The 27,968-nt window shown below is 32.0% G+C and overlaps 1 protein-coding gene across 1 annotated transcript; it reads left to right on the top strand.

Moving 5' to 3' along the window:
* Nucleotides 1–76: 76 nt before the first annotated feature.
* LOC139519294 (neuronal acetylcholine receptor subunit alpha-3-like) lies at nucleotides 77–22,845 on the top strand. The gene is made up of 5 exons (XM_071311267.1): nucleotides 77–805; nucleotides 2,262–2,306; nucleotides 16,572–16,681; nucleotides 17,012–17,547; nucleotides 17,795–22,845. The coding sequence occupies exons 1-5, from the start codon at nucleotides 605–607 to the stop codon at nucleotides 18,454–18,456; spliced, it is 1,554 nt and encodes a 517-aa protein (XP_071167368.1). The 5' UTR covers nucleotides 77–604; the 3' UTR covers nucleotides 18,457–22,845.
* The last annotated feature ends 5,123 nt before the right edge of the window (nucleotides 22,846–27,968 follow it).

Genomic DNA, 27,968 nt, shown 5'->3' with positions numbered 1-27,968 from the left:
TATTAAATGAAGTAGAAATGATTAAGTATATGTCTGAAGCTGTCTATTCATACTTACATGTGTAAAACCTTGCATTACTTCGCCATGGAAGCACTAACCTACTAATATAAATGCACAAGTATAATGATAAATATTAAAGAGGAGATCCGTATATATGTTGTCAATAAAATATTTTGTCACTGAATATGAATAATCAATGTGTTTTCCATGAAAGTTAAGGTTTGTTTACGATTTCATTTACTTATTTGGACAGACTTGGCAGTTGTACGATATTGTTGATTTGACAAAGGCATATTCTGTTTTGTGAAATTATAGTGAACAGTTTATAGTGTTATAACTTGTTGAATAAATCTTCGATAATAACAAACGGAATAAGAAGGAGGATAGAAGTGTCATCAAACTCGTGATGTCAGAGACAACAGCTGCGACTGATAAATATTAATGATTATAACATTCCGTCTTTAGGGATTTAAGTGATAATTACCAACTGTGAGAAAAACCTGACTACTTGAATGGCGTAAAATAACAGTTTATCAAAGTGGTTTATAGTTTGGTTTTTAATTCGTTATTTCTAGTTTTCTTGTAATCAATTTTGATAAAAGAAATGTCATTAGTTTTACTCTTCGTTTACTGTTTCATTTTACAAACATTGCAAATTTTAGCAGTGGTTTTACCAGATGAACAAAGACTAGTGGAAGAACTGTTTAATAAGAACAAGTACGATAATAGTGTAAGACCTGTAATTAATGCTTCACATAGTGTAGTTGTCAAGTTCGGATACTCACTCATACAAATCATGGACATGGTGAGTATATATTTCTCTTAAATACGACAAGGATACGAAGATTTTACGTTATAGAGTAGATTATTAAAATAATATAGAACTGTGAAGGGCTTTTATTCGTCACTGAAACTATTATCAAAATCATGCTAAAAGAACTAAAGGGGTATATATATGTAAAGATAACCTATCACGAGAAAAACATTCGCACGACTAACGGCACGTTTGACTGATATTTAGCGCAAACAACCCCACCTGAACTTTATATATCTACAAGCAAAAATTCTAAATACTTGGTAAAAATGAAGAAAATTCACTTAAAGAACATCTTCGTTGCTTGTAGTATGTCATATATCAATGGGTAAGAGATCGATTACACACCTGTCGATTGCTCAAAACTGTATCTTGACCTCTATTTTTCTTTAGATAATTTCTGTCGTTGGGATGCTGTCATTTTGACGTTTATTCCTCATCTCCATATATGCATAAGTAAATCCTAGTTTCTATTTTCGAAAGCTGTATTTACTCTTTGTGATTCTCGAACACAAACTTTTTTATACATGATACTGAATTAAATTTGACGCATTTCGAAAAACTTTATTTCTCATACATGATGCCGGAAACCAAGTATAAGAGTCTGAAAGCATCAAGATGTTGAACAATTAGTAATCTCAAACAAAGAAAACCAACTGAAAATGTATACTTAAATGGTATCGTTATTATATACAAGGAGAATCAAAGCATTGAACAAAAAGGAACATAGTAAATTCTCCAAAAAGATAAGGATTATCATATCTAACCATATTGAGATGCACATGTTTATACTGATATCCTCTATGTAGTAAAGAGAAATTGAGAAATAAGCATTCCTAACCACGTTCTAATTGGATATATTTGACTTAGTGTGAACAAACATATATTGACACATTATTCAACTTGTCAGCGAAATCCTACCTGCAATGATTAAGCTATATTGAATAAAACAAATTTTCGAGTACCCCTGAGAGTAACAAAGCCATCAGTAGGTTTTATACATTGTCGTCGGCTATTTTAAATATAGTTGTTAAGAATATGTCCAGAAATATAATTTACATATGTTTATACTGTTTTTTGTAGACTGTTGTTTGTCTTTTTTGTTTTTTGTTGTTTGATATGGCGCTATCAGTTTGTCTTCGAGTTTGAATATCTCTTTAGTATCGACCCCTCACTTCACAACTGAGAGGCATACTCCTTAAACATTTACTCACTGTTTACCTCTGATACTCATTATACTGCAAAAACGCCTTAGAATAATCTTTTTTGGCAAATGTATCTTCTCTAAAAAGTAAATAGTGTATGAAGACACGATGAGTGAAATCAAACGTTTTTCTGACTGCATGGATTTAATTAACTGCAGATATTTTCATGAGAAAATGCCATTTCAAAAACTTATGATAATTATAGTAATTTCATTGTCATGTCTTTTTAATTTATTTTACAGGATGAAGTTAATCAAGTGTTTGTAACAAACGCCTGGCTAGAACATGTAAGTCAAAGTAACATGTGTTTAGGGTTTCACTGATTTATAGTATGTAGACTTAAACAGTATAAAATATATATACATATGAAATATAAATCATCGGTCTATAGATTTGATGCGCTTAGGCGCTTTTCTTGATAAATCATCATCAGGAAAAACCAAAACTTTGAAAGCCAGAGATGCTTGAATACCTTATGAGCTACTACATTTACTTGTAGTATATGACTTAAATGGACATAAACATATTGTCAATAATCCCTGGGGAGTTTGTGACTTTCTTTTCAAATAATATGTTACATTAGATTTGTCAACGAAAATCAAGGAAATGTAAGTTACAAATCATGTCAGTGTGGAAGCACTGAATACTTGGTAAATAATATCCTCTGGGACTAACAGTCGGCCAGCAGCAGCATCGAACTGGTGTTTAAAAAATATTCATATATAAATTGTGTGCATACTAAGCGCTTTTCTGGATATTCCTTCATCGAATAAACTGTTAAAACGTAACCATTGCTGCAGTAGTTACTTTCTTAGATAGTTATGATATTATTAAAACAAGTGTTTATACAGAATTGGTATAACATAATACCAATAAGATTGGTTTGAAAATTCCAGGGAAACCCAAAAGTTGTCAATACGACATTATATAATAGCATTTTCTTTGTAGTTTTATCAAGAAGTGAGCCTATCTTAGTTGTAGGTCTATTTTCTATATTTTGGAATTTGATGCGACTGTCATACAATGAAAAGTTTACCGCTGTAACATCAGTTCAATCAACCAGTTTCTACATAAGAAAATGCATGTACCAAGTCAGGAATATGACAGTTGTTGTCCATTCGTTTGATGTGTTTTATCTTTTGATTTTGCCATTTGATTAGGGACTTTCCGTTTTGAATTTTCCTCGATGTTCAGTAATTTTGTGATTTTACTTTTTTCAATGCAAAGAAGATTTATGATATATAATATACATATATATGTATTCTAGAATTGAGGGACTACATACAATTGGAAATCAAAACCAATAAGTCGAAAAATGACAGGCAATGTCATGAAAAATAGAAAAACAGACAGAGCACAAAATACTATTAGCAAACCCAAACGAACCCCGATATAAACAGAGAGCTAATGCAAGAGCTCTTGGAAAGTAAGCCGATTATTTCCCTCTAATAGAGATATGCATCATAAGCCGAAGCCGAAACCAAAGTCAAAACCGAGAATTAACCTAAACCACGCTAATTGCATGGTATGCTCATCTGTTAGTATACATATACATATACATAAACGTACTGACAATCTTACTTGCCCTTTGTATTCTCAGATGTATATTTTTCAATAATTACCAGTGACATCAGTGTCACTACTTATGAATTTGCCACTTTCTAATATACTAACAAAACCTTTCGATATTCAACCTTTTAATTAATTATAATTTTCAAGCGAAGTTTAAGTAGTTTCATTAACAAAATTTAAGATAAGTAAAGCAATAAAATACTAAGCCTATGGAGAGAGATAATTCCGTCTTATTATGACCTCAGATGTTGTTTGTTACAATAAAATACTAAGCCTATGGACAGAGATAAGTCCGTCTTATAATGACCTCAGATGTTGTTTGTTATAATAAAATACTTAGCCTATGGACCGAGATAAGTCCGTTTTATGATAACCTCAGATGTTGTTTGTTACAATACAATATTAAGCCTATGGACAGAGATAAGTCCGTCTTATTATAACCTCAGATGTTGTTTGTTACAATAGAATATCAAGCCTATGGACAGAGATAAGTCCGTCTTATTATAACCTAAGATGTTGTTTGTTACAATAAATAAAGGCAACAGTAGTATACCGCTGTTCAAAATTCACAAATCGATAGAGAAAAAACAAATCCGGGTTACAAACTAAAACTGAGGGAAATGTATCAAATATAAGAAAACTACGACGCAACAGAGACACAACACTGAAACGTAACACACACAGAAACGAACTATTATGTAACAATGGCCATTTTCCTGACTTGGTACAGGGCATTTTATGAAAAAATGGTGGGTTTTAATGAATAAAATACTAAGCCTATGGACAGAGATGAGTCCGTCTTATTATAACCTCAGATGTTGTTTGTTTCAATAAAATACTAAGCATGATAGACAGAGATGAGTCCGTTTTATAATAACCTCAGATGTTGTTTGTTACAATAAAATACTAAGCATGATAGACAGAGATAATTCCGTCTTATGATAACCTCAGATGTTGTTTGTTAAAATAAAATACTAAGCATAATAGACAGAGATGAGTCCGTTTTATAATAACCCCAGATGTTGTTTGTTACAACAAAATACTAAGCATAATGGACAGAGATAATCCCGTCTTATGATAACCTCAGATGTTGTTTTTTAAAATAAAATACTCAGCATAATAGACAGAGATAAACCTGTCTTATTATAACCCTAGATGTTGTTTGTTACAACATAATACTAAGCCTATGGCCAGAGATAAGTCTGTCTTATTTTAATCCTTAGATGTTGTTTGTTACAATAAGATACTAAGCCTATGGACAGAGATAAGTCTGTCTGATTTTAACCTCAGATGTTGTTTGTTACAATAAAATACTAAGCCTATGGACAGAAATAAGTCCGTCTTATGATAACCTCAGATATTGTTTGTTGCAATATCATACTAAGCTTATGGACAGAGGTAAGTCCGTCATATGATAACCTCAGATGATGTTTGTTACAATAAAATACTCAGCCTATTGACAGAGATAATTCCGTCTTATGATAACCTCAGATGTTGTTTGTTACAATAAAATACTAAGCCTATGGACAGAGATAATAACGTCTTATGATAACCCCAGATGCTGTTTGTTACAATAAAATATTAAGCCTATGGACAGAGATAAGTCCGTCTTATGATAACCTCAGATATTGTTTGTTACAATAAAATACTAAGCCTATGGACAGATATAAGTCCGTTTTATGATAACCTCAGATGTTGTTTGTTATAATAAAATATTAAGCCTATGGACAGAGATAAGTCCGTCTTATGATAACCTCAGATATTGTTTGTTACAATAAAATACTAAGCCTATGGACAGAGATAAGTCCGTTTTATGATAACCTCAGATGTTGTTTGTTATAATAAAATACTAAGCCTATAGATAGAGATAAGTCTGTCTTATGATAAACTCAGATGTTGTTTGTTACAATAAAATACTAAGCCTATGGACAGAGATAATTCCGTCTTATGATAACCTCCGATGTTGCTTGTTACAATAAAATACTAAACATGTGGACAGAGATAGCTCCGTTTTATGATAACCTCAGATGTTGTTTGTTACAATAAAATACTAAGCCTATGGACAGAAATAAGTCCGTCTTATGATAACCTCAGATATTGTTTGTTGCAATATCATACTAAGCTTATGGACAGAGGTAAGTCCGTCATATGATAACCTCAGATGATGTTTGTTACAATAAAATACTCAGCCTATTGACAGAGATAATTCCGTCTTATGATAACCTCAGATGTTGTTTGTTACAATAAAATACTAAGCCTATGGACAGAGATAATAACGTCTTATGATAACCTCAGATGCTGTTTGTTACAATAAAATATTAAGCCTATGGACAGAGATAAGTCCGTCTTATGATAACCTCAGATATTGTTTGTTACAATAAAATACTAAGCCTATGGACAGAGATAAGTCCGTTTTATGATAACCTCAGATGTTGTTTGTTATAATAAAATATTAAGCCTATGGACAGAGATAAGTCCGTCTTATGATAACCTCAGATATTGTTTGTTACAATAAAATACTAAGCCTATGGACAGAGATAAGTCCGTTTTATGATAACCTCAGATGTTGTTTGTTATAATAAAATACTAAGCCTATAGATAGAGATAAGTCTGTCTTATGATAAACTCAGATGTTGTTTGTTACAATAAAATACTAAGCCTATGGACAGAGATAATTCCGTCTTATGATAACCTCAGATGTTGCTTGTTACAATAAAATACTAAACATGTGGACAGAGATAGCTCCGTTTTATGATAACCTCAGATGTTGTTTGTTACAATAAAATACTAAGCCTATGGACAGAAATAAGTCCGTCTTATGATAACCTCAGATATTGTTTGTTGCAATATCATACTAAGCTTATGGACAGAGGTAAGTCCGTCATATGATAACCTCAGATGATGTTTGTTACAATAAAATACTCAGCCTATTGACAGAGATAATTCCGTCTTATGATAACCTCAGATGTTGTTTGTTACAATAAAATACTAAGCCTATGGACAGAGATAATAACGTCTTATGATAACCTCAGATGCTGTTTGTTACAATAAAATATTAAGCCTATGGACAGAGATAAGTCCGTCTTATGATAACCTCAGATATTGTTTGTTACAATAAAATACTAAGCCTATGGACAGAGATAAGTCCGTTTTATGATAACCTCAGATGTTGTTTGTTATAATAAAATATTAAGCCTATGGACAGAGATAAGTCCGTCTTATGATAACCTCAGATATTGTTTGTTACAATAAAATACTAAGCCTATGGACAGAGATACGTCCGTTTTATGATAACCTCAGATGTTGTTTGTTATAATAAAATACTAAGCCTATAGATAGAGATAAGTCTGTCTTATGATAAACTCAGATGTTGTTTGTTACAATAAAATACTAAGCCTATGGACAGAGATAATTCCGTCTTATGATAACCTCAGATGTTGCTTGTTACAATAAAATACTAAGCCTATGGACAGAGATAATTCCGTCTTATGATAACCTCAGATGTTGCTTGTTACAATAAAATACTAAACCTGTGGACAGAGATAGCTCCGTTTTATGATAACCTCAGATGTTGCTTGTTACAATAAAATACTTAGCCTATGGACAGAGATAAGTCCGTCTTATGATAACCTCAGATATTGTTTGTTACAATAAAATACTAAGCCTATGGACAGAGATACGTCCGTTTTATGATAACCTCAGATGTTGTTTGTTATAATAAAATACTAAGCCTATAGATAGAGATAAGTCTGTCTTATGATAAACTCAGATGTTGTTTGTTACAATAAAATACTAAGCCTATGGACAGAGATAATTCCGTCTTATGATAACCTCAGATGTTGCTTGTTACAATAAAATACTAAGCCTATGGACAGAGATAATTCCGTCTTATGATAACCTCAGATGTTGCTTGTTACAATAAAATACTAAACCTGTGGACAGAGATAGCTCCGTTTTATGATAACCTCAGATGTTGCTTGTTACAATAAAATACTTAGCCTATGGACAGAGATAAGTCCGTTTTATGATAACCTCAGATATTGTTTGTTATAATAAAATACTAAGCCTATGGACAGAGATAAGTCCGTTTTATGATAACCTCAGATATTGTTTGTTATAATAAAATACTTAGCCTATGGACAGAGATAAGTCCGTCTTATGATAACCTCAGATGTTGCTTGTTACAATAAAATACTAAACCTGTGGACAGAGATAGCTCCGTTTTATGATAACCTCAGATATTGTTTGTTATAATAAAATACTAAGCCTATGGACAGAGATAAGTCCGTTTTATGATAACCTCAGATGTTGTTTGTTAACCTGATTTGTCTCGTCTTAATTGGTTTAGGAGATTTGAACATCTGTAAACTACTATCGCCTTCATTTAAAACAATTAACTAATTAGAATAACTCATCAGCATTCAATGGCAACAATATACACTCTCATAATTGAGATGCTATTGTACAGAATAGACAATACAAGATACTGTTTAAGTTAGTAATTGTCTACATTCCAGCGTTGACCACATCCCTTTCATCAGTAATTGATTACGGACATAATTCATCTGTTGTTTTTTTTTTTATTTCTGTCCGGGGGTTTAATGTTCTATTGCTTAACGAATACCTGCTTTTCGCAAAAAAAATTTGCCTTGATGTCCGAAATTTTGAAAAATGCATGAGTTGTTATAAAATTATAGGAATTTTAAAAGCCACAAAATATTTAGGTTCAAGTGTAGTAGTAAAGACTAGTTTTTATATTCAATTTATGGCTCTTTGTTGACAAGTTTATTTTGTAAATGTTGAAGATAACATTCCGTCGAATATTAAAGTATTGCAACGCTGTCAGTTTCGATATTGACATAATTCTCCATGAAGATAAAATTGAAAATGGAAATGGGGAATGTGTCAAAGTGACAACCTGTTTTATTTTACTTATTTCTAAGTCCAAAATCATTCACTAATATGTTATTTCCTCATCTTAGATATTCCTCTTCTTGGAAATAAGTACAAAATCTGTTTTGTCATTTTTGCTTTCATGGTTTTTTTTAATGTTTTCTGGTAAAAGTCAGTTGTCCTTGAATGATGCTTAAAGGCATTTTTAATCTTCTTGATATGCTTCCAGAAAGTTACGCAAAAGATTCAATAATCTGTGATTAACGCAAAAATGTTTTTATGAATTGCTTCAATGAACGTATTTTAAAAATTGCATAAGATCAAAGTTTTATTTTTAGCCTAAGTAACAACGATCTTGATTTATAATTGTCGTTCTATGTGGTGAATAATGTCACACTTGCTTATTTTTATATTCATGTTGGTCATTAAAATAAAATAAAAGTGACATGTGTCTATTATGGTAAGGAATCGGTCCCAGTACTTAAAATCGTATGGAAAAAAAAGCAATGAATGAGGTTGTTAAATTTGATATATTCCTTTTTGTGCTTCTTTGTTACATATTTGTTTGTTTTTGTAGTGATTAAGATTATAACAAAATATTGACTGCTGTACTCCTATTTTTGACATTTTTATCTACTATGTCTGTTTGTTTTGTTTATGCATCGTTGTTATTACAAGCATCGTTGTCATAATGATGGAATTTGATGCGACTGTCATACAAGTGAGAGGTTTAGCTAGCTATAAAACCAAGTTCAACCCAACATTTTCTAAGAAAATGCTTGTACTAAGTCAGGACTATGACAGTTATTATTCATTCCTTTGACGGGTTTGAGCTTTTGATATTGGCATTCGTTAAGGGACTTTCCGTTTTGAAATTTTCCTCGGAGTATTTTTGTGATTTTACTTTTGAATACCCCTTGTACTTTAGAATTCAACAGTGCTTGAATTAATGTTCGCCTATTTGTTTTTCTTAAAATATTTTCTAGAAATGATTTATGTAAAGAATCACTCTGATTCAAACAAAATATTCTCTGAAACCGATATTATCAAGATGCTTGATTTCTTGATTGACAACATATTTGTAACGTTCGGAGGACGTATTTTTCAACAGACTGTCGGCATCCCAATGGGAACAAACTGTGCCCCTCTACTTGCCGACTTGTTTCTTTATTATTATGAGGCTGACTTCATGTAGGAACTTCTTAGGAAGAAAGATAAGAAGTTAGCAATATCCTTTAACTCTACTTTCCGCTATATAGATGACGTTCTTTCACTAAACAATTCAAAATTTGGTGACTATGTGGAACGCATTTATCCCATCGAATTGGAGATAAAGGATACTACAGATACAGTTAAGTCGGCTACATATCTTGACTTATATCTAGAAATTGACAATGAGGGTCGGTTGAAAATAAACGTTACGACAAAAGAGGTGATTTCAGCTTTCCAATTGTGAACTTTCCATTTCTAAGTAGCAACATTCCAGCAGCACCTGCATACGGGGTATATATCTCCCAATTGATACGATATTCCCGTGCTTGCATTTCCTATCATGATTTTCTTGATAGAGGGTTACTGCTCACAAGGAAGCTATTAAACCAAGAGTTCCAAATGGGGAAGTTGAAATCATCCCTTCGTAAATTTTACGGACGCCATCACGAGTTGGTTGACCGTTATGGAATAACCGTTTCACAAATGATATCGGATATGTTCCTTACGTCGTAACTACAATCCCCTTCCCTTTCATGAATGTGACCTACCAAATTAGACTTTTTACCGGATTTGTAATCACATAAGCAACACGACGGGTGCCACATGTGGAGCAGGATCTGCTTACCCTTCCGGAGCACCTGAGATCACCCCTAGTTTTTGGTGGGGTTCGTGTTGTTTATTCTTTAGTTTTCTATGTTGTGTCGTGTGTGCTATTGTTTTTCTGTTTGTCTTTTTCATTTTTAGCCATGGCGTTGTCAGTTTGTTTTCGATTTATGAGTTTGACTGTCCCTTTGGTATCTTTTGTCCCTCTTTTATTAAGTTAATTTTACAATTCTATTTAATATTTGAAGCAATCAATATGAAAAAATTGAGTTCATTAAAACTTCATCTTTGCTAGCCAAGGGTTACGATCCACTTCCCTCCTCTCCACCCTTGGCAGATTAAGCCAACATTTGTGATAACAATGTTTCGCCATCTATCGGTAGATTAAAGTCTCTACCATTCCGAATACATTATTCTTGACCAATGGTAGCACTTGAAGTTTTCAATTTGGAGGTAAAAACACAGTAGCGTCAAGATTCTACACACTTGTTGAAGCAGGAAACGAAACTATACGTTGACATTCATGCATTTATGCAAGAAACATACAGGACTTCTATTAGTTGATTAAAAACATTCAAATCGTCATTAAATATAGTCGTATGTTTAGGGATGTAAAGACTTATAAAACAATAAGAACGTGGCAATTGTTAACATACACTTTCTACATTTTAAAAATACACGTGATCATGTTATAGGCGCTTTTTGATTGGATGCAGCGAGTTTCGACTGCAACCGACGAAAATCATTACCTTGTGTCTCCGAAATTCAATCTCAATCCGCCAAGAGTGGAGAGGAGGAAAGTTGAATGTAACCCTTTGCTAGCGAAGATGTTAAAACTTATGACTGCTTATATTAACAGATACATTTACAACTCACTATCTATCATTGGTTTAGGTTTGAGTATCTGTTTCGGTTTATATTTTAGATAAAGGTATTATATATTGGCACGTTATGTGTTACTCATTAAAAATTCTATGAGAGGTATCATTTTAATGAGTCCACAACCAGGTTCAATCCACAATGTTCTACATAAGAAAATGCCTGTACCAAGTCAGGAATAGGACAGTTGTTATCAATTCGTTTGATGTGTATGAGCTTTTGATTTTGACATTTGATAAGGGACTTTCCGTTTTGAATTTTCCTCGCAGTTCAGTATGTTCACTAGGAAGAGAGGACAGAATTATTGTGATATATGATAAAGATATTCAATAATAATCAACCAAACCACGATGCTCGTCGTAAAACTTTGCAAGAGAATACTTCAATCAAACTAATGATGAAACTTTCAGAATATTGTGTCCTCAATGGTCTGCAACTTCGTTCTTTATTTGGCTATCAACCTTTTTATTCGAGCGTAACTATACAAAATTGTAAGCTTGGTCTCTGTGATAATGTTTTATACCGAGTATGTCTAGAAGTATTTTAAAAGAAACACCGAATTGAAAAGACGGACCTTCAATATATCGATATCAAGGAAAGGTCAGCAAAACACAATTTTATTTTTTCTTACAAAATAGGTACAGCATTACCATGTGGAATTCAATCAGACACGGATGCCAAGGAATTTGTCATATTTCCTGATATCTGTCTGTAACGATAGATAGTGAATTACAGATTGACAGAAGCAATCACTTTCTGAATAAACCTTTTCTACAAATATCATCTCTTGAATTAGAGAGAAAGATTAAATAATTTTTTGATCTGACAGATGAATTCAGTCACTAAATGAACGTCGTCATAATAATTACGAGGATCAGTTTGATTAAAACACTACAAAAAATTAAAAGATAGCTTATATTTTTGCATTATATAACAGCTGTCCTTCCGTTTGTTTTATTTTTACATTTTCAATTTAAAAAAAGAGATGAATTACTTTGCAAGCAAATAGCTTCTGATAGAAAATCTATTTGACAATTAAACACCGTAGCCCGACTGCGGTTAAATTCATTCCATGCTGACTAATAGAGTAGTTTAGGGAAAGCTTGTGCGCGACCTTGAATTCTGAGTGGGTCAAGCGTTTAATTAAAATCCATGCGAGAATATGCGAGATTTGAATGAACTGGGGGCAAAGTCATATATAGTACACATCAATATTCAATGTCCAATAGGCGTTTATTAGGACGCCTGCCGCTTTCCCGTTTACCTGTGAAGTCGTTGAGTGTCATCTGTTTTTTGGTTGTTTATGTTTATGTTTAATAAAGTAAAATAAAAAAATGTGAAAATTTCGAGACATAGTGTTTGAAAAATAGGGGAGAAAATTGGAAAATAATTTAGAAATTTCGGCTTGCAAATAACTAAAACGAAATGTTTGATAAAGAAGGAACAAGGTCCTTCAAGTCCCTGGAAGCTGTTAAGTACTTTGAGGAAGTTTATGTGCAGAAATATTATATTTAGCAATTGAGAATAATTTCCAGAAACATGCTGGCGTAATGGCATTATAATTGCCAAAACAGCTAGTATATCATACCATGGTGACACTACATAATTTTATTCTCTTTAGCTTTTTTCGGGAGAATATAGATAAACAATCTAAACCATATGACTGTCATGTAAAACGGAGCTTTTTGAAAAGTTGTTGCTGGTCATAACACATAGTCGTAATGAATGATATTATACGATGTATTCAATAAAAAATAACAGTGGCTTCATAAATGTTATGTTTTCAATATTGTATAAATAATCTGATCGTTAAACCTTGGAACAGTAGATACGTGCCTAGTTCAAAACATAATAAAATAAGTTCCCATAAAATCAAACAGCTACAGCTAGGTCATCATATGGAATTAAACTCATAGCAAAAAAGCCACACCGGCACTTATAAGATATATACAATGTCTTTACTCTGACTGTTGCATTTTGAACAAACAAGTGAAAAGTCCAGCGCAATGTAGAACAAAATAGTTTCAACCTGCATGGATATGCAACTGAACAATTAAACAAAACGGTTATTGATGACTGCATAAAAATCTTCAACCTCAGAAAAAACATGAAATTAACTGTTCAGGAAAAACGAAGTCCATCTTGTAGTAAATTACTGAAAAATGAAAATAAATATTTGCAAAATTCTGCCCTGGATACTGTATTTTGGACAGAAAGAAGCTTCTGTCCCAATTTCCCCAAAAATACTTTATGTTTGACAACGATTTTGATGTAAAACAAAACTTTAACCACATACTGAACCTGCATGTATGCTGAAGTAGTCGGCGTGAATGCTGACGACGGAATCTATGATCGCTAAGTATCGCTTTCGCGAAACTTGTTAAAAAGAAGGATGTATGTCAAAAGATCCAAGTAGGCAGCTATTTCACTCATAAATCTTAAAGACCTTCTTGCTTTCGACAAGACGACAATAATTGTTTTCTATTGTCTAGGGGGGGGGGGGGGCTTTTTTCTATAGTAATTGTAATATAACAACACTGTTCATTGAAAGTATGTAATCAAATGCCAAACTATATATATATATATATATGCGAGAAAATTTACTTTCTGAAGTTACAACAAAAAAAATATAAAGTATCTTTTTTTCTGTTTTAGATCTTATTAAATCTCAATGAAATTAACTAGACATTCTGTATACAATATTAATATATATCAATATTATATTGAATTAAGTACAAAAAAATATGTAAATTCAATACACGCATGCAATCAGGGCTAGCATTTTGAACATATATTTTAATGGTACCAAACAGTCAGAACATGATTATGATTATTAAGGGTATATTAATTGTGTCTAACTGTCACCTGGTGAGATTAATAGTTTAAGGTAAAACGTTATGATTACCATATTGCCTAGGTGTTGATTGACTTTTATTTTTTATGACCTAAGATCAGTGCCTCAGATATGGTAATGAAATATCACCCGTACCTTCTTGAATATACAGACGATCTGCTAAGTGAACATCACAGCATGAATCTGTCCATTTTTACGTCAAGGTAACACTCAAAGTCAGGTGACATATATCAAACCGTTCCTTTTGTAATCAGTAAGATTAATTAACATAACGGTCAAAATAGTCTGTTTGAATATGTCAGTGGAATCTTCAGCTTTAGAAGAATGTAACAAACTTTGTATTTATAAAGGATATAAACTGTTTGGTTTTGAAAGATACTTAGATTTTCATTGTAATGTATCTATATTAACAAAATTGCGTAGTACCACACTTAGATTAAATGTTGAAGTTGGTCGTTATCTGAATACTCAAAGAGAAAATAGAATTTGTATATGTTGCAATATGAATGTTTTGGAGGACGAATATCATTTTGTTTTATCATGGCCAACGTATAGATCTGTGCGTATAGAATTTTATATTTATTCTACTGTTCTTGGCCAAATCGGCACAAGTTAGATAATTTATTCTAAATCTCTGACAGTAAAACTTTGCAATTATTAAATGCAGCTTGGAAAATTAGATCACATATGATTGTCATAATATTATTGTACACTCTGTAACTTCTGTTCTCTGCTGTCTTATGTTTGTCATATATTGTATATTTTCGTTTGGCAATTGCCATAGCATGTATATGCTTCTTTAAAATAAAGTGTTCATTAATCTGACTGCAGTAATTACGATGCTGATCTGATAAATCAATAAACTGATAATGCCCCCAGTTTATCAAATCTCGTATCTAATTAGTCGATAACGCAAAATCACGATCGATCTTGCACATGCGCATTGTTTCCCTGAACTAGAGTATTAGTATAGACCATGTCAGGAACAATTATAAGGGGAAAATTGAGATAATCGCCTAAAAAATAATAATTATCATAAATCTTCTTTTAATGTTAACAGCATAAGATATATAAAAAAGTTAGCACCCTAGTATGCTGCAATTTTGTTCTGATCTTGACTTTAAACTTGTCGAATTGTCGTATTTATGCAGTTTTTCAGCTTGGTTAAACTCATGAATAGTATAACAATATCAGATGTCAATAAATGTAAAATATTTTCCATAAAACCAATAACAAAATCTGTAAATCATTTGAGTTCATTTCTTTCCCTTCGCTAAATTATTGAGGAAGTTTTTTATGTGTCATACATATAACATATATACAATATTTTGTTTCATGTACATTGATTCAAATTTTATACATGAAAAATAATTTCAGTTTCCATTGAGTGGAAACAAACAGACTTCTCATTAAGAGGAAAGAGGAAAACACACACACACGAACAATTACAAGACAAGAAAGAACACAAAAACTTAAAAAATCATAAAAAGTATAATTTGAGAAAGATGCATCTTCTAAGCATGTACAAGGCACAAAAAATCCCATTCATTTGAATTTATTTCGAATGCAAAATAAAATACTTTGATGAAATATCTGATAGAATTCACACTTTGAATAACTTATATTTTACTTGATGATGTTTATATTTAAACACTCAAGCATGCATGTTGTAATATATCAAGCCTTGTACCGAAAATTCATTCTATGGTCACCAACATTCACAGAAGTTGTTAACCTTTATTTATCATGCGATTGAGTAACAATTTGAATCCCTTTCCGGGAATTTGATATTGCTATCTCTATTTCAGCAATGCTAATATCTTTTAGTAATTTAAAAGAAACTACGGTCCCAACTCACTCAGGTTTAGTATTCATGAATCTATACACCCTTGCCATCTGTTTATTGCATTAACCTTAGGGCGAAGGTGAATACTGAAAGTGATTCTGACCAACCAACTGCATTAAGTATTTTTATTTTACTGCGAAAAGTGACATTTTGCGATTTTAATGCTTTCAACTTCGTACTTTATTTTGCCTTTTTAACTTTTTTTTATTCGGGCTTCACTGGTGAGTATTTAGTAAACAAAACGTGCGTCTGGCTCAAATACTTAATTTCAATCCAGGTATCTATGATGGGTTTATTTAAAGCTTGATCTAGCTTTTCAATTGTCGTTCTGTCAGCTTTATTTTAAAACGGCATATACTTGACATGAAGCAATTCTGTCCAAGATAGGCAGTTGCCCTTATTTCTGTAAACCATTGTGGGAGGTATTTTTTTGTGGGAGCTTTTAACCAACTCATTAGTGCTAAGGAAGTTTTTTGTGCTTTCTTTCTGAGTTCCACATCTCGCCGTTTCTATGGAGTGGTCTCCATTTCATGACTCGTCTATTTGCGGACCCCCAGTGTTTTAAACCAACTTATTAGTGCTAAGGAATGTTTTTTAATGCTTTGTTCCGTATCAAGATCTTAGTGTTTTGTTTTATATAAACGTTATTTTACTTTTTATTCAAATCCTAAACAATCAAATATATGATTTCAGCGCTGGAAAGATGACAGAATGCGATGGAACGAATCTCACTATAATAACCTAAAGGTCTTACGTATTCCAGCTAGTAAACTATGGTTACCAGATATTGTCTTGTATAACAAGTAAGTCAGATGTAATTCCGTGAGATTATCCCTCACAATATAGTGTATGTTTTTTCTGTAAAATGTTGTACTCTAAACAGAAATATCAAGCTCAAAGGTAGATTCTAAAAGTTGTATTCTGACCCAAAAAAATGACAACGTCAAAAGTTAGTGACTAATAGAACAAGTGAAAAACAACTCTCATATCTTCCCTGTGAACATGCATTTTGTTTTGTCTTTTAATAAAATGGTGTTTAATTTGTAAGAATTAAAACAAATATTTCTAAAATGTGTTGATTATATTCATTATCTAGTATGGTACACAAAGTAAACGATGCTTTATTTTTTTAGTGCCGATGACTATACTAATGGATTTATGCCTATTAATGCAATGGTCCATCATGATGGTTGGGTGTTTTGGTCACCTCCGGTGAGACTAAGAAGTTCATGTAAAGTCGATATTACATTTTTCCCGTTCGATAGACAGATCTGCAAATTAAAATTTGGTTCCTGGTCGTACCCTAAAAGACAAGTCGATTTAGTGTCTCTTACAGATACCGTAGAACTGCATACATACACAACTAATGGAGAATGGATATTAATAGAAAACAAAATCGTCCGCAATGAAATTAAATATCCTATTGGTGATGATCTGTATCCTGATGTTACTGTTGAGTTTCTGATTAGGAGGAGAATTTTGTATTATATTCTTAACATTATTTTCCCATGTTTCTGGTTGAATGTTTTAAGTGTTTTGACATTTTGCCTACCACCAGATGCTGGGGAGAAGATCACTTTAAGTATCACTGTTTTGTTATCATATTCTGTGTTTATGTTATTGGTTGCTGAGAGTATGCCACCTACGTCGGAATTCGTTCCATTGATTGGTGAGTTAGACAAAACATATATATACAGTATAATATTCACTACATCTAAAATAAGAAAGTATTTTTGTTACCTCCACATGTCAATTGCAAACGGTAACAAATTTCATACATATATAATGCATAAGCTAAACTTATAGAAAATCGCACCCTGTATACAGCCTTTTCCATTTCTTTTTAAATCCAACTTTACAACAATGCAAATGCAAAAAGGTAATGTATATTAAAAGTTTGTTTTTATATCTTTTAGGTATATATCTAACCATGTCAATGGCTTTAGCGTCGGTTGCCGTTATTTTGACGGTGTTAGTGATGAAATTGCATCACTGCTCTCCGCAACAGAAAAGAGTACCTAAATGGGTTAGAATAATAGTTTTGGGAATTCTTGCGAAAATAGTGCGTTGTAATTGCATTACTGGAATAAAGTCATTTCAACGTGAGGTTCAGATAAAAAAACAAAAAGCATCACTGAGACACCAAATCGAGGACCGAGATTTCGAAACAAGTACCAAATTATTCACCGATATCGACACAAAGCAAATTGTCCACGGGTCCAATGAAACATTAAGCGATCACGAATTATCTGACCATACACCTATTACTGGAAATGGCCTGGATTATTTTTCTGACGTCCGAAAAAGTGTTAACTTATCTGAACCAGGATCTTCGTCTGAACCTAAAGATACCATTCTTCACAAAACAACATCCGAAATTTTGAAATATATGAAATACTTAGTGTCTAAAAGTGATGACAACGATGTCGAGGAAGACATTGTTTCAGAATGGAAACAAGTTGCCTTAGTGGTTGACCGTCTTTTGTTTTGGACTTTTCTACTAATTACTATATTTTCTACGCTTATAATTCTTGTATTTGTACCGCTCTCTGCATATACTGAGTTCAGCGGGTTATGAATTTTAAAGTTCAGCAGTAGCATAAAAAAACTTAAAGTTTCTAAGAACAGTGATATGGGTTTTAGCAAAAAAAATTAAATAAAAATGCAGACTACTTGTACTAGCTAGAAAACTTTAACAGGAGGGAGCAACGAGAAAGACCTTTTTATTCTTATTTTCAATTAGTTGTCCTCTTGGATATGAATACCTTACATTTTTCTTGTTGTAATTAATACAAGTTATCAAAGTTGCAATGTTTCCCATGTTGACATCAGGAACACCATGGACGATTAAACAAGACGAATAGATCAACAACAATTCACAAACCTGAAAATTGATCCACACAAAATGCAATGTACACCATGACAATCTAACGTGTACTGATAATAGCATAAATACTTCTATAATTCTAACAATCCTTTCGATGTGAAAAGTATGTAAAAAGAATGACAAAAAAAAAATCGAACTATATTCGAAAAGGGGAAGTTCCTGAAAAGGGGCAGGTTCAAACGTTGTCAACCAACGGAACGAGTAAAAACAATTGTCACATTTCTGATGGTATATGTATCTTCCGAAGAAAATGGTGGATTAAAAATAGTTGTATAGCTTGCTTAACATTACACTTGTATGACAGTTGTTTATACTTTAGTTGTATTGAACAGAATTAGATGAGCAACCCAAACAGACATACTAGGTTGATGTGACAATAATTTGAATCAGCAGTCAAAAATAATTAAGCTATTAGTCTCAGGAACTTTAATTCAGTCGACGGCAGAGGAGATTCACCAAAACATTATGTTTTATCTCTAAAGACAAGTATAAGTATCGTAGGTTACACACATTACTTAAATGAATAATAACCTTATCAAATCGTTCGTTTCTATGTATTTTGACGTTTGTTTTTGTGACAGTAAAGTGTTCTGTTGTTCTGTTGTTTTCCCTTTTATTTGATGTGTTTCCATCAGCTTTGGTTTGTTACCCGCCTAGTCGATTTATGACTATTTAACAACGGTATACTACTGTTTCCTTTATTTCGCTAGAAACAAATTCTCTGATATTTTCATATTTTTTTAGATTTAGCTAAACACTAGAATATTTACTTGAACGTGAAATGCATATTTTCTGAATACGTAAAATATTGAACTTTTTCTTTTTACAAAAGCTCACAAATCCCAAATTTTGTTTGAAGTATAGCTAGTATACTATATGCAAATGTATACGGTGGCAATGACTGGATTCAGTTATAAACTTTTGAAGACGGTAAACATTTATTATTTCACTACAACATATGTCCTAGTAAAAGAATTATCAAGGAAGGTAAATACTGACATTACAATTTGACAGAATATAGATGAGCTAACAACGTAAATTCATATTTACTATTCATTAGCTCATAGAAGCTATTTACATTTTCAACTTTTGTCTCTCAACATTGACAAATAACTGTTAAATATATAGTGAAATTCATTACCAATTCTTCTTTTTAACATGCATCACAAACTCTTTTTGACCTATCTTTACTAAAAAAATATCTATTTTCAATGGGAAATCTATGACTTCCACATCTAAGTTTACATAAGTTGTGTCTTTACAGTCAGGATCATACTTCGTCAAAATTATCTCCCCATTACGCCAGTTCATTTTCACAATCGTAGAAATGGAAGCCATTGTAGGGATGACGCGCTACCAATTTTGCTCTTGGAAACCGATAAATTTATCCACATTGCACCAGTACGATCCTTATATGTCAGTTGCATTTTATAAGAGAAATGTATCAACTCGCTAATGAGCACCAGTTAATGATCGTGTCTGCATTGATTCAACTTAAAACTATTGTCTGATCGGTTGTCAGGTGGATTTTTCGAAAATTCATAAACATTTAAAAAAAATTCTAATTAAATATTTCGTGGAAGGGCAAACTAGATTTCTTAGTGGTATAAACCCTAGTTATCACACACAAAAAATTATAATTTTTCGAAGATATGCATTTTCATCATCCAATTTGAAAGACTGTCGTCAAGTACTTTTAGTAAAATAATAGCTATTCGTACACACCTACTCTGTTTTTGTGATTCATTAGATAGGTATTTCACTTGACCCATACATTTCATCTTTTAGTACTGTGATTTTTTTAAGTTATAAGGTCAACCTGTAGCTTTGATATATAAAAATGATTGAATCTGAAGCGAGACTGTGTATGAAATATTCTTGCTTTGTACGATATGAAGACAAAATATTCAACTCAAACACGCCCTAACATAAAAAGGTGCACTCGATTTTCTCTTTTCGATACTATTGTTACCCATTTTTTGGAATTTTTTCTTAAGTCACAAAATAGAAGGGCAGACACGAAAATTACTGAACTAATAGATTGATATGTTTTCCGTCCGTGGTATTTTTTAAAGAAATCGGAGGATATGCATTTTCTACATCCAACTTGAAAGATACCCATGTCGTCGACCTGATATCTAATTGTTCTGCTTCACTATGTACTAGATAAATTGAGAGCTTATGCAAATGGTGTTTTTAAGATATAACACTTCGTTATTGAGAAGAAAATTGTAATTTTGTTTGTTTCTATTAACTTTTAATTTTTTTGTCACTATAGTAAACATTACAGTACACATTTATCGCCTTCTCTAACAAAGAGCTTCGATTCTTTTGTTCTATTTCAACCGGGTTTCCGACAGTTTAATCAAAAGGTAATACATTTAAAAAATTTCCCAAGTCTTTCAGCCTTATACATGCTGTAATTTAAACATTTAGATGAATTGAATATTTTAGTCTTCCTATCATTTACTAATAAATCGTGGTAAACGTAATTATCTGTAATGAGGCTATTTTGATTTACTCCCCTTTGAATGTATTTCAAAGTCGTTCCATACTTACCGGTACTATTGTTGTAAAACTGAAACCTATTTAGTGGGTCAGTTAAAAAGAAAACAAGATCATGTGAGTTATTCAGTTTAGAGTACTGTATGTTTAAGTTCTACTTTTGTGTTAGTCTTATGGTGGACAGAAAATCCCTTTCAGATTTTCGACAGCGATAAATATACAGTGTTAAATATAGTGTAACTACTCTTTGGGATTTGTAAATTAGGTGTTGATTCGTCAGATGTTCTCTTGAAAGTCAATTTAGATGACGAGGGATATGTTCCCGTGAATCAGATTATGATACTTCAAAACTGAAAAAATATGCAAGATTACAAACAATTTAGGTCACTTTCCTCTTGCAAGTTAAAACATATCTTATAGTTTACCCTTTCTACAAGTATTGACCATTCCGAACAAAATAGTTCTGCGTTTGTTTCATCAGAATGAAAGGCCAACGTAGAATCAAGATCTTGTCTTATGTAGGGATAAATCGTACGCTGTAAAAAATCACTCTTATTCAAATAAAACAATTATCTGAAACTGATATGATCAAGATGTACTATTTCTTGATTGATAACTTATTTGTTGCATTTCGAGGACGTGTTTCTTATTCATTTGAGGCTGGCTTTATACACGAACTCGTTAGGAAGAATAAAAAAACTGACATTACAAACCGATCCACTATATATATGATGTCCTCTCACAAAATAATCAAAATTTAGGTGACTATGATGAACGCATCTAACCCATCAAACTTGAAATACCGTATAGTGGGTTATTTTCGCGGGGTGTAAATTTTCGCTTATTCGTATACCTTATTCAATGAAAAATCGCGAAACTTTGCATCCGTGAAAATAATCCGCTATACGGTAATACCAGAGAAACAGTCATATCTTACATCAAGAAATTGACAGTGATGATCGGTTGATAACAAAATAAATTTGCGACAAAAGGGATAACTTCAGTTTCCAATTCGTGCTTATCATTTCTATATAGCAACATTACAGTTGCACCTGCATACGGAATTCGATACTTCAAAACATGCATTTCCTTTCATGATTTCAATAGAAAGTTGATGCTTACATGGAAACTATTAAGCAAGGACCTTCTAGTGGTGAAGTTGAAATTATCCCTTCGTCCAAAATAGGAAAACTCCCTTTGAAAAAGGATTGGGACAACCTCTCATTGATAAGAATCTGACGTTTATATATATTATTCTTTTTTGTCTCCTTGTCTGCTCCTTACCAAATTTGCTGCATAACATCAAATTGAAAAAAAGGAAAGGCAGACAAACACACAAACTCGCTTGATCCTATAATTTTATTACCACTATGAAGATGATTTTACAACGAATACTTCAAAAGTAATGTGGGATGAGTATTAATCCTACTTCAGGTGTAGAACTAACTGTCATAGAAATTTCTCGGCTGTTCTAGCACAGTTCTACCTTAACACGATTACAAATGGAACTGTTCAATGGTAGAACTGTCAGAATCAGTTATATGTTGGAACTGTCATATTGATCAAATGTAAAAATGAATTTTACGATACCAGGCTTATAATTTTGCATGTCAGACTCGCGTTTCGTCCACAAGCAACTGAGCAGTGACTTAGAATCAAAAAGTTAAAACATCAAAATAAAGATCACTGATGACTCAACTTTTCAGATCTTTTCTATTGTAAAATGGTCCGAATATTTTCAAGGGTAGAACTGTTTTAAATGGCGTAGTTAAGAGCCACTCTGTTATCATTATTTTGAATTGTTGTAGTAATCAAGAGGTAAGGGAATCTAGGAGTGAACTATGCAGGTCAATAAAGAGTCTTTGTCTCCTTTTTTTTTTAAATACTTTGTACTACTGTATACGAAATGCTCGTCTGGCGAAAATACAAAATTCCAAACCTGGTATATATGAAGAGTTTATTTACAACCACTTGGCCGATGCCACTGGGGTTTTTATTCCAAGAGGGTTTCACCAGCTCAGTAGTCAGCACTTCTGTGTTGACATGAATTGTGATCGGTATGGTCATAATTATAAATTAACTGTTTACAAAACATTGAGTTTATGAAATACTAAGGCATTTCTACCTCATGAATAGATTACCTTGGCTGTAAATGGAAATTTAAGTCCTCAACGCTCTTCAACTTCGAACTTTCTTTGACCTATTCAACTTTTTTTTTTCATTCGAGGCTCACTGGTGAGTCTTTTGTAGACAAAACGCGCGTCTGATGCAAATAAAATAAACAATCCTGGTATCTATGATGAGATTATTGAACATGTGAATTAGTTGTTTTGTTTCTCCTAGTATAAAAATATTATTTATGCTTATATTACACAAACAAAATCAAACAAGATAGATCGATACATCATATCAAAACAAAATAAAAAGACACAAACAAATAACAAGAGCTGTCCAATAAGGACGAAACTAGGTTATCGATGCTCAAATCTCGTTAATACATTAGGAAAACACAAATTAACGGAGTAAATAAAAGTATTGAATTAGTATTCATCACCCACCATACAAAAACTCAATATTTGAAATGTTGTAAACTGCAATAGTGAGACAACAACACATTTAAAGACCAACTGTGATGGTGATCGCAAAACTTATGAATTGTACATTTCTCAAGTGTTCTCCCTCATAAATCTTTTGTAGCAGTTTTCGTGTAAGCAGCAGTCGTTGCTTATCAATTTTGTATCTATATAGTGTGAATATGCGTGAGCGTAACGTACTAACTGAGATATGTAAACGCCATAGGATGAGCACAATATTGTGTTACTGTTTTACTGTTAAGAAATGTGACGTTGACAATTGCATCTTTTTGAGTTTTTTATACGCATGTCAATGTTTTAATTGTATGCAGGCTACGTTTTGCTAAATAACGGTTTATGGTCAATTTCTATCTATTAAATTCCTTCTTTTGTCTATATGTCTTTTCTAATTCAGATTTCAAATTTGGTCTTTAAAAAGTGCCTTTTAAAAATTTCGAATTCAATTCTTTAATTGATTTGCTTTTCTTTCAGTTTAGATATCACTAGCACTTTTATATATTGATTTAGCCTTTACTATCTACATCAATGCCAATTAACGATTACTGATCAATATCTGAGGAATATACCAACACAGTCGTGTGAATAAATATTTGTCACCTTTTGTCGTTATTGTTCTTTACATGCTATTTTTGGTTTCTGTTTTGTATAACTGCTTTGAAATTGCATGCATTGTAAGGAACCTGCGATTAAAATCAACAGACTTGGTATTCATCATGTTTTATACTAAATATTTACATATAACCCTCGTTTACTTTTATTCGTATCACACATTTTTGTCAATAAAGTTTGCCATCAATACTGATGAAATTTTAATACTCGTTATAAAATATAATATTTTGTAAGAATTGGATGTGAGCTTTTAAAATAAACGCCATCTTTACATAATCAAAAGAAACCATTATAATTCTTTGCACATTAAACAAAGCAAAACATAACAGTTGAGAACCATGTCAAAATATAATCGTTCACAAGAAACACATACCATATATCAAGACACAAATTATCTCCTACCCAGAAAAACAAATTAAACAAAAGTTTATCATATATATTTATCATCAATTCCAAATCCTTAGGAACGAAGGAAACAACTAACATTTTCAAGTGATTATCAATCGTCAAAATGAGACAGAAGATATTTTGAGGACAATCAAAACACACAAGTGACAGGAAACCCCCTAGGAAATGCCATATTGAAAAATAAAAATAAAAGTTATAGCCAGCATTCTGAACCCCACATAATTTACCATAGGCCAGGGATGAGCAAATATTTACTCCGGACGGGGAGTAAGAATATCCTGTTCAACTAGTGACACAAGTCGTTTTACTAATGGTAAGTAAAGATTCGATGATAAGTCGGCGATTCAAACCTCTCGCTTCATGTGTATCCTAGTGCATTCTAAACAAAAATACAAATTTGAGAATGGGAAGCAATTATGGATAAAAAATTGAACGTAACAAACATTTTCATTTATAACTACCATTGTTCATGTTATAAGTATAAAGTCCTCAATATGTTTACAAACATATGTTAATAATAAAATGTCTGTTACCAAAAACTTACATTAAAAGTTCAGAAGAAATTAGATCGTATGCTACTGATCATAACCGGGAAGATTTCAGTTGAACTAGCTTCATTGGTCAGAGTTGTCCAACAATAGTCATTTGAGCTGTTTACCTATGACACTATTTCATTACAACAGAATCCAATGTAAACTGTTCGTGTAGTAGTCAGTATGTTGTTTCATGCCTTATAATGACAAAATTTCCGAACAATCAAATAAGAACTAACAGTCAAATTTAAATTAGCAAGAATTTACATTAATAACAATCAGTACGGGATTACAGTCCTATTGTTTATGAAGTGATCAAATTTTGGGACAGATAAAGTTGTATTTACCCGTTGAAAAACGACATTAACAAGAGCACTTAGGGAAATTAATGCGAAAAAATATATTTCAAATTCCTCATAACACGCGGTAAATCCAGACATTTAGCTTACGTTATACAATTTGGTTCTTCATACTGACAGAAGGTAAAATGGTAAACACAGCCATTCATAATCTTAAATACAATAGAGTAGCTTAACTTATTCTTACTCGCGATATAACACAAAAGTAATGTCTGTATTTTGTTACACAGAATTTGAATTTCCATAATAGAACATTATTTTCGATTATTTTCGTTTTTTGAATTTGAAATAAGAGATACTTGTGTTGTGCGAAGCGATCAGATATAGTCTTTGTACTATGAAAGTTTTAATTTTGTTCTTTAAATTGATTTCTTTTTTAAGCGTATGCGTAGATAAAAGAGACCTATATTTCAGGAACAATAATCAATAAAGGAACCCACACAAAACAGAAAAATACAACACGTTATAAAATAACTTATTACATTATAAAGCTGTTTGACAAGAAATGTTCATTAAAGTGGTTTCAGAAAACTAAACGTTATGCATTTATTATAATGGTACGAGGTATTATACTTTGCTGGTCTTGTGAAAGTATATCGTAGATTATAGAACAGTGTCATATTTGTATCGTGTAACTTTACAATTATTATCATCTTATATAATGTTTTTTTTTCTTTCTTATTTTTTATAATGTGATGGAATGACAAACTGTGGTTGTTTTTAGATAACCAATAAAATCAAATTAAAGTGTCTAAAGTAAGCAGCAGCAAAAGTATAGACACAATGGATACATTTCTACCATAGAATGTATTAAAAATGGCCGGAAGTTCATTCAGGATTCTTTGACGATAAGTGTACATATTTGTAGACAAAATGTAAAATTGTATTAATCAACCCGTACCAATATTTTAAAAGTTTAGATATGTAAGTTTTTCGTCGAAGACTTAGGGAGATAGCTTTTCAGTGAAAAATTAGTTTCCGATTTTTACATACATTTTAACAATAAAGAAACATTGAAAATCAAAGCTTATTCTTATGTAACACTTGATTATCTTTCCGAAATCTCATAATAATTAGATTTATGTAATAGATGATGCAAAACAAAACTTTTCGACTTTACACAAACATGTATATTTCTTAATATATTCTGGTTAGCGCAGCTTTGGTGAAAAGAACGACGATTTGTCGTGCAAAATACTGTATAAGATACACATTTTGAATAACCAATTAACTACGAAACAAAACAGCATTCACTTCTTAAAGTCCTACTTACATACGTTTTCAGCAGGGAAACTTTAGGTGACTTTTATTTCGTGTATAGATACAAAATTTTACTTCTTTCACATTAACTCAGCATTATTTTAATTCAAGCACGTAATTCATGATTATTTAACCGTTTTTATTCGAATGCGCCTTACTTGTTTTTCTGAGACAAAACGTTTGTACTAGATAACTATTTACAGCCACTGGTTCGATACCACTGCTGGTTGACGTATCACGAGCCTTATAAGGAATTCTGACACAATACTAAATTGTTGTAGTGATTTTGGTGGTTTCTACAAATTAGTGTTCATTTAATTGTTTATTTACCCTGGTAATAAATAGCCTAAAACTAAACATTTTTAAATTCTAGTTTTTCTTTGATAGACAACACGCGCGCCTGACATACTTACTTCACATACTTAGTCAAAAGTCTAGTATCTTTAAGAAATCTTTTTATCTGAGATTTGGGTGATTTTTGAAACATATTAATCCAAAAATTATCGTGAATAGCCATTAAACTTGCCACTTAAAAACTTACATTTTTTTTCTCCCACATGGTTTCAATATTTAATTTTTATTAGGCATTATTATAAATGGTTTGAATTTGTGTTAAGATGTCTTTTAGAGAATGATTCGTTGATTTGCATTAGCTGTATAACTGCTTTCCTCTTGGAATGATATGTATGGGCTTTGCTCATTGTTGAAGGCCGAACGGTGACCTACAGTTGTCAATTTCTGTTTCATTTGGTCTCTTGTTGAGAGTTGTCTCATTGGAAATTATACCATATCTTCTTTTTTTTATATTTACTGTTTTCTTTCTATCGTTCTGTCTCATTACTCTATTGGAGAAGTTTTTGTGTGAGGAGTCCACCTTGTTAATAAAGAATTAATTTTTTTCTTTGTCAAAAAAAGAAAGGCGAAATATACTGAAG

Source organism: Mytilus edulis, chromosome 4 (genome assembly GCF_963676685.1).
Source record: "Mytilus edulis chromosome 4, xbMytEdul2.2, whole genome shotgun sequence".
Taxonomy (NCBI): domain Eukaryota; kingdom Metazoa; phylum Mollusca; class Bivalvia; order Mytilida; family Mytilidae; genus Mytilus; species Mytilus edulis.
Note: the sequence above shows the minus strand (reverse complement) of the source record. Positions and strands in the feature narration are given on the sequence as shown.

Excerpts from the sequence above, each read along its gene's own strand:
- LOC139519294 (XM_071311267.1), top strand. The coding sequence starts at position 605 with ATGTCATTAGTTTTACTCTTCGTTTACTGTTTCATTTTACAAACATTG. Across the intron at positions 16,682-17,011 it reads GATATTGTCTTGTATAACAA|TGCCGATGACTATACTAATG; the intron begins GTAAGTCAGATG and ends TTATTTTTTTAG. Across the intron at positions 17,548-17,794 it reads GGAATTCGTTCCATTGATTG|GTATATATCTAACCATGTCA; the intron begins GTGAGTTAGACA and ends TATATCTTTTAG.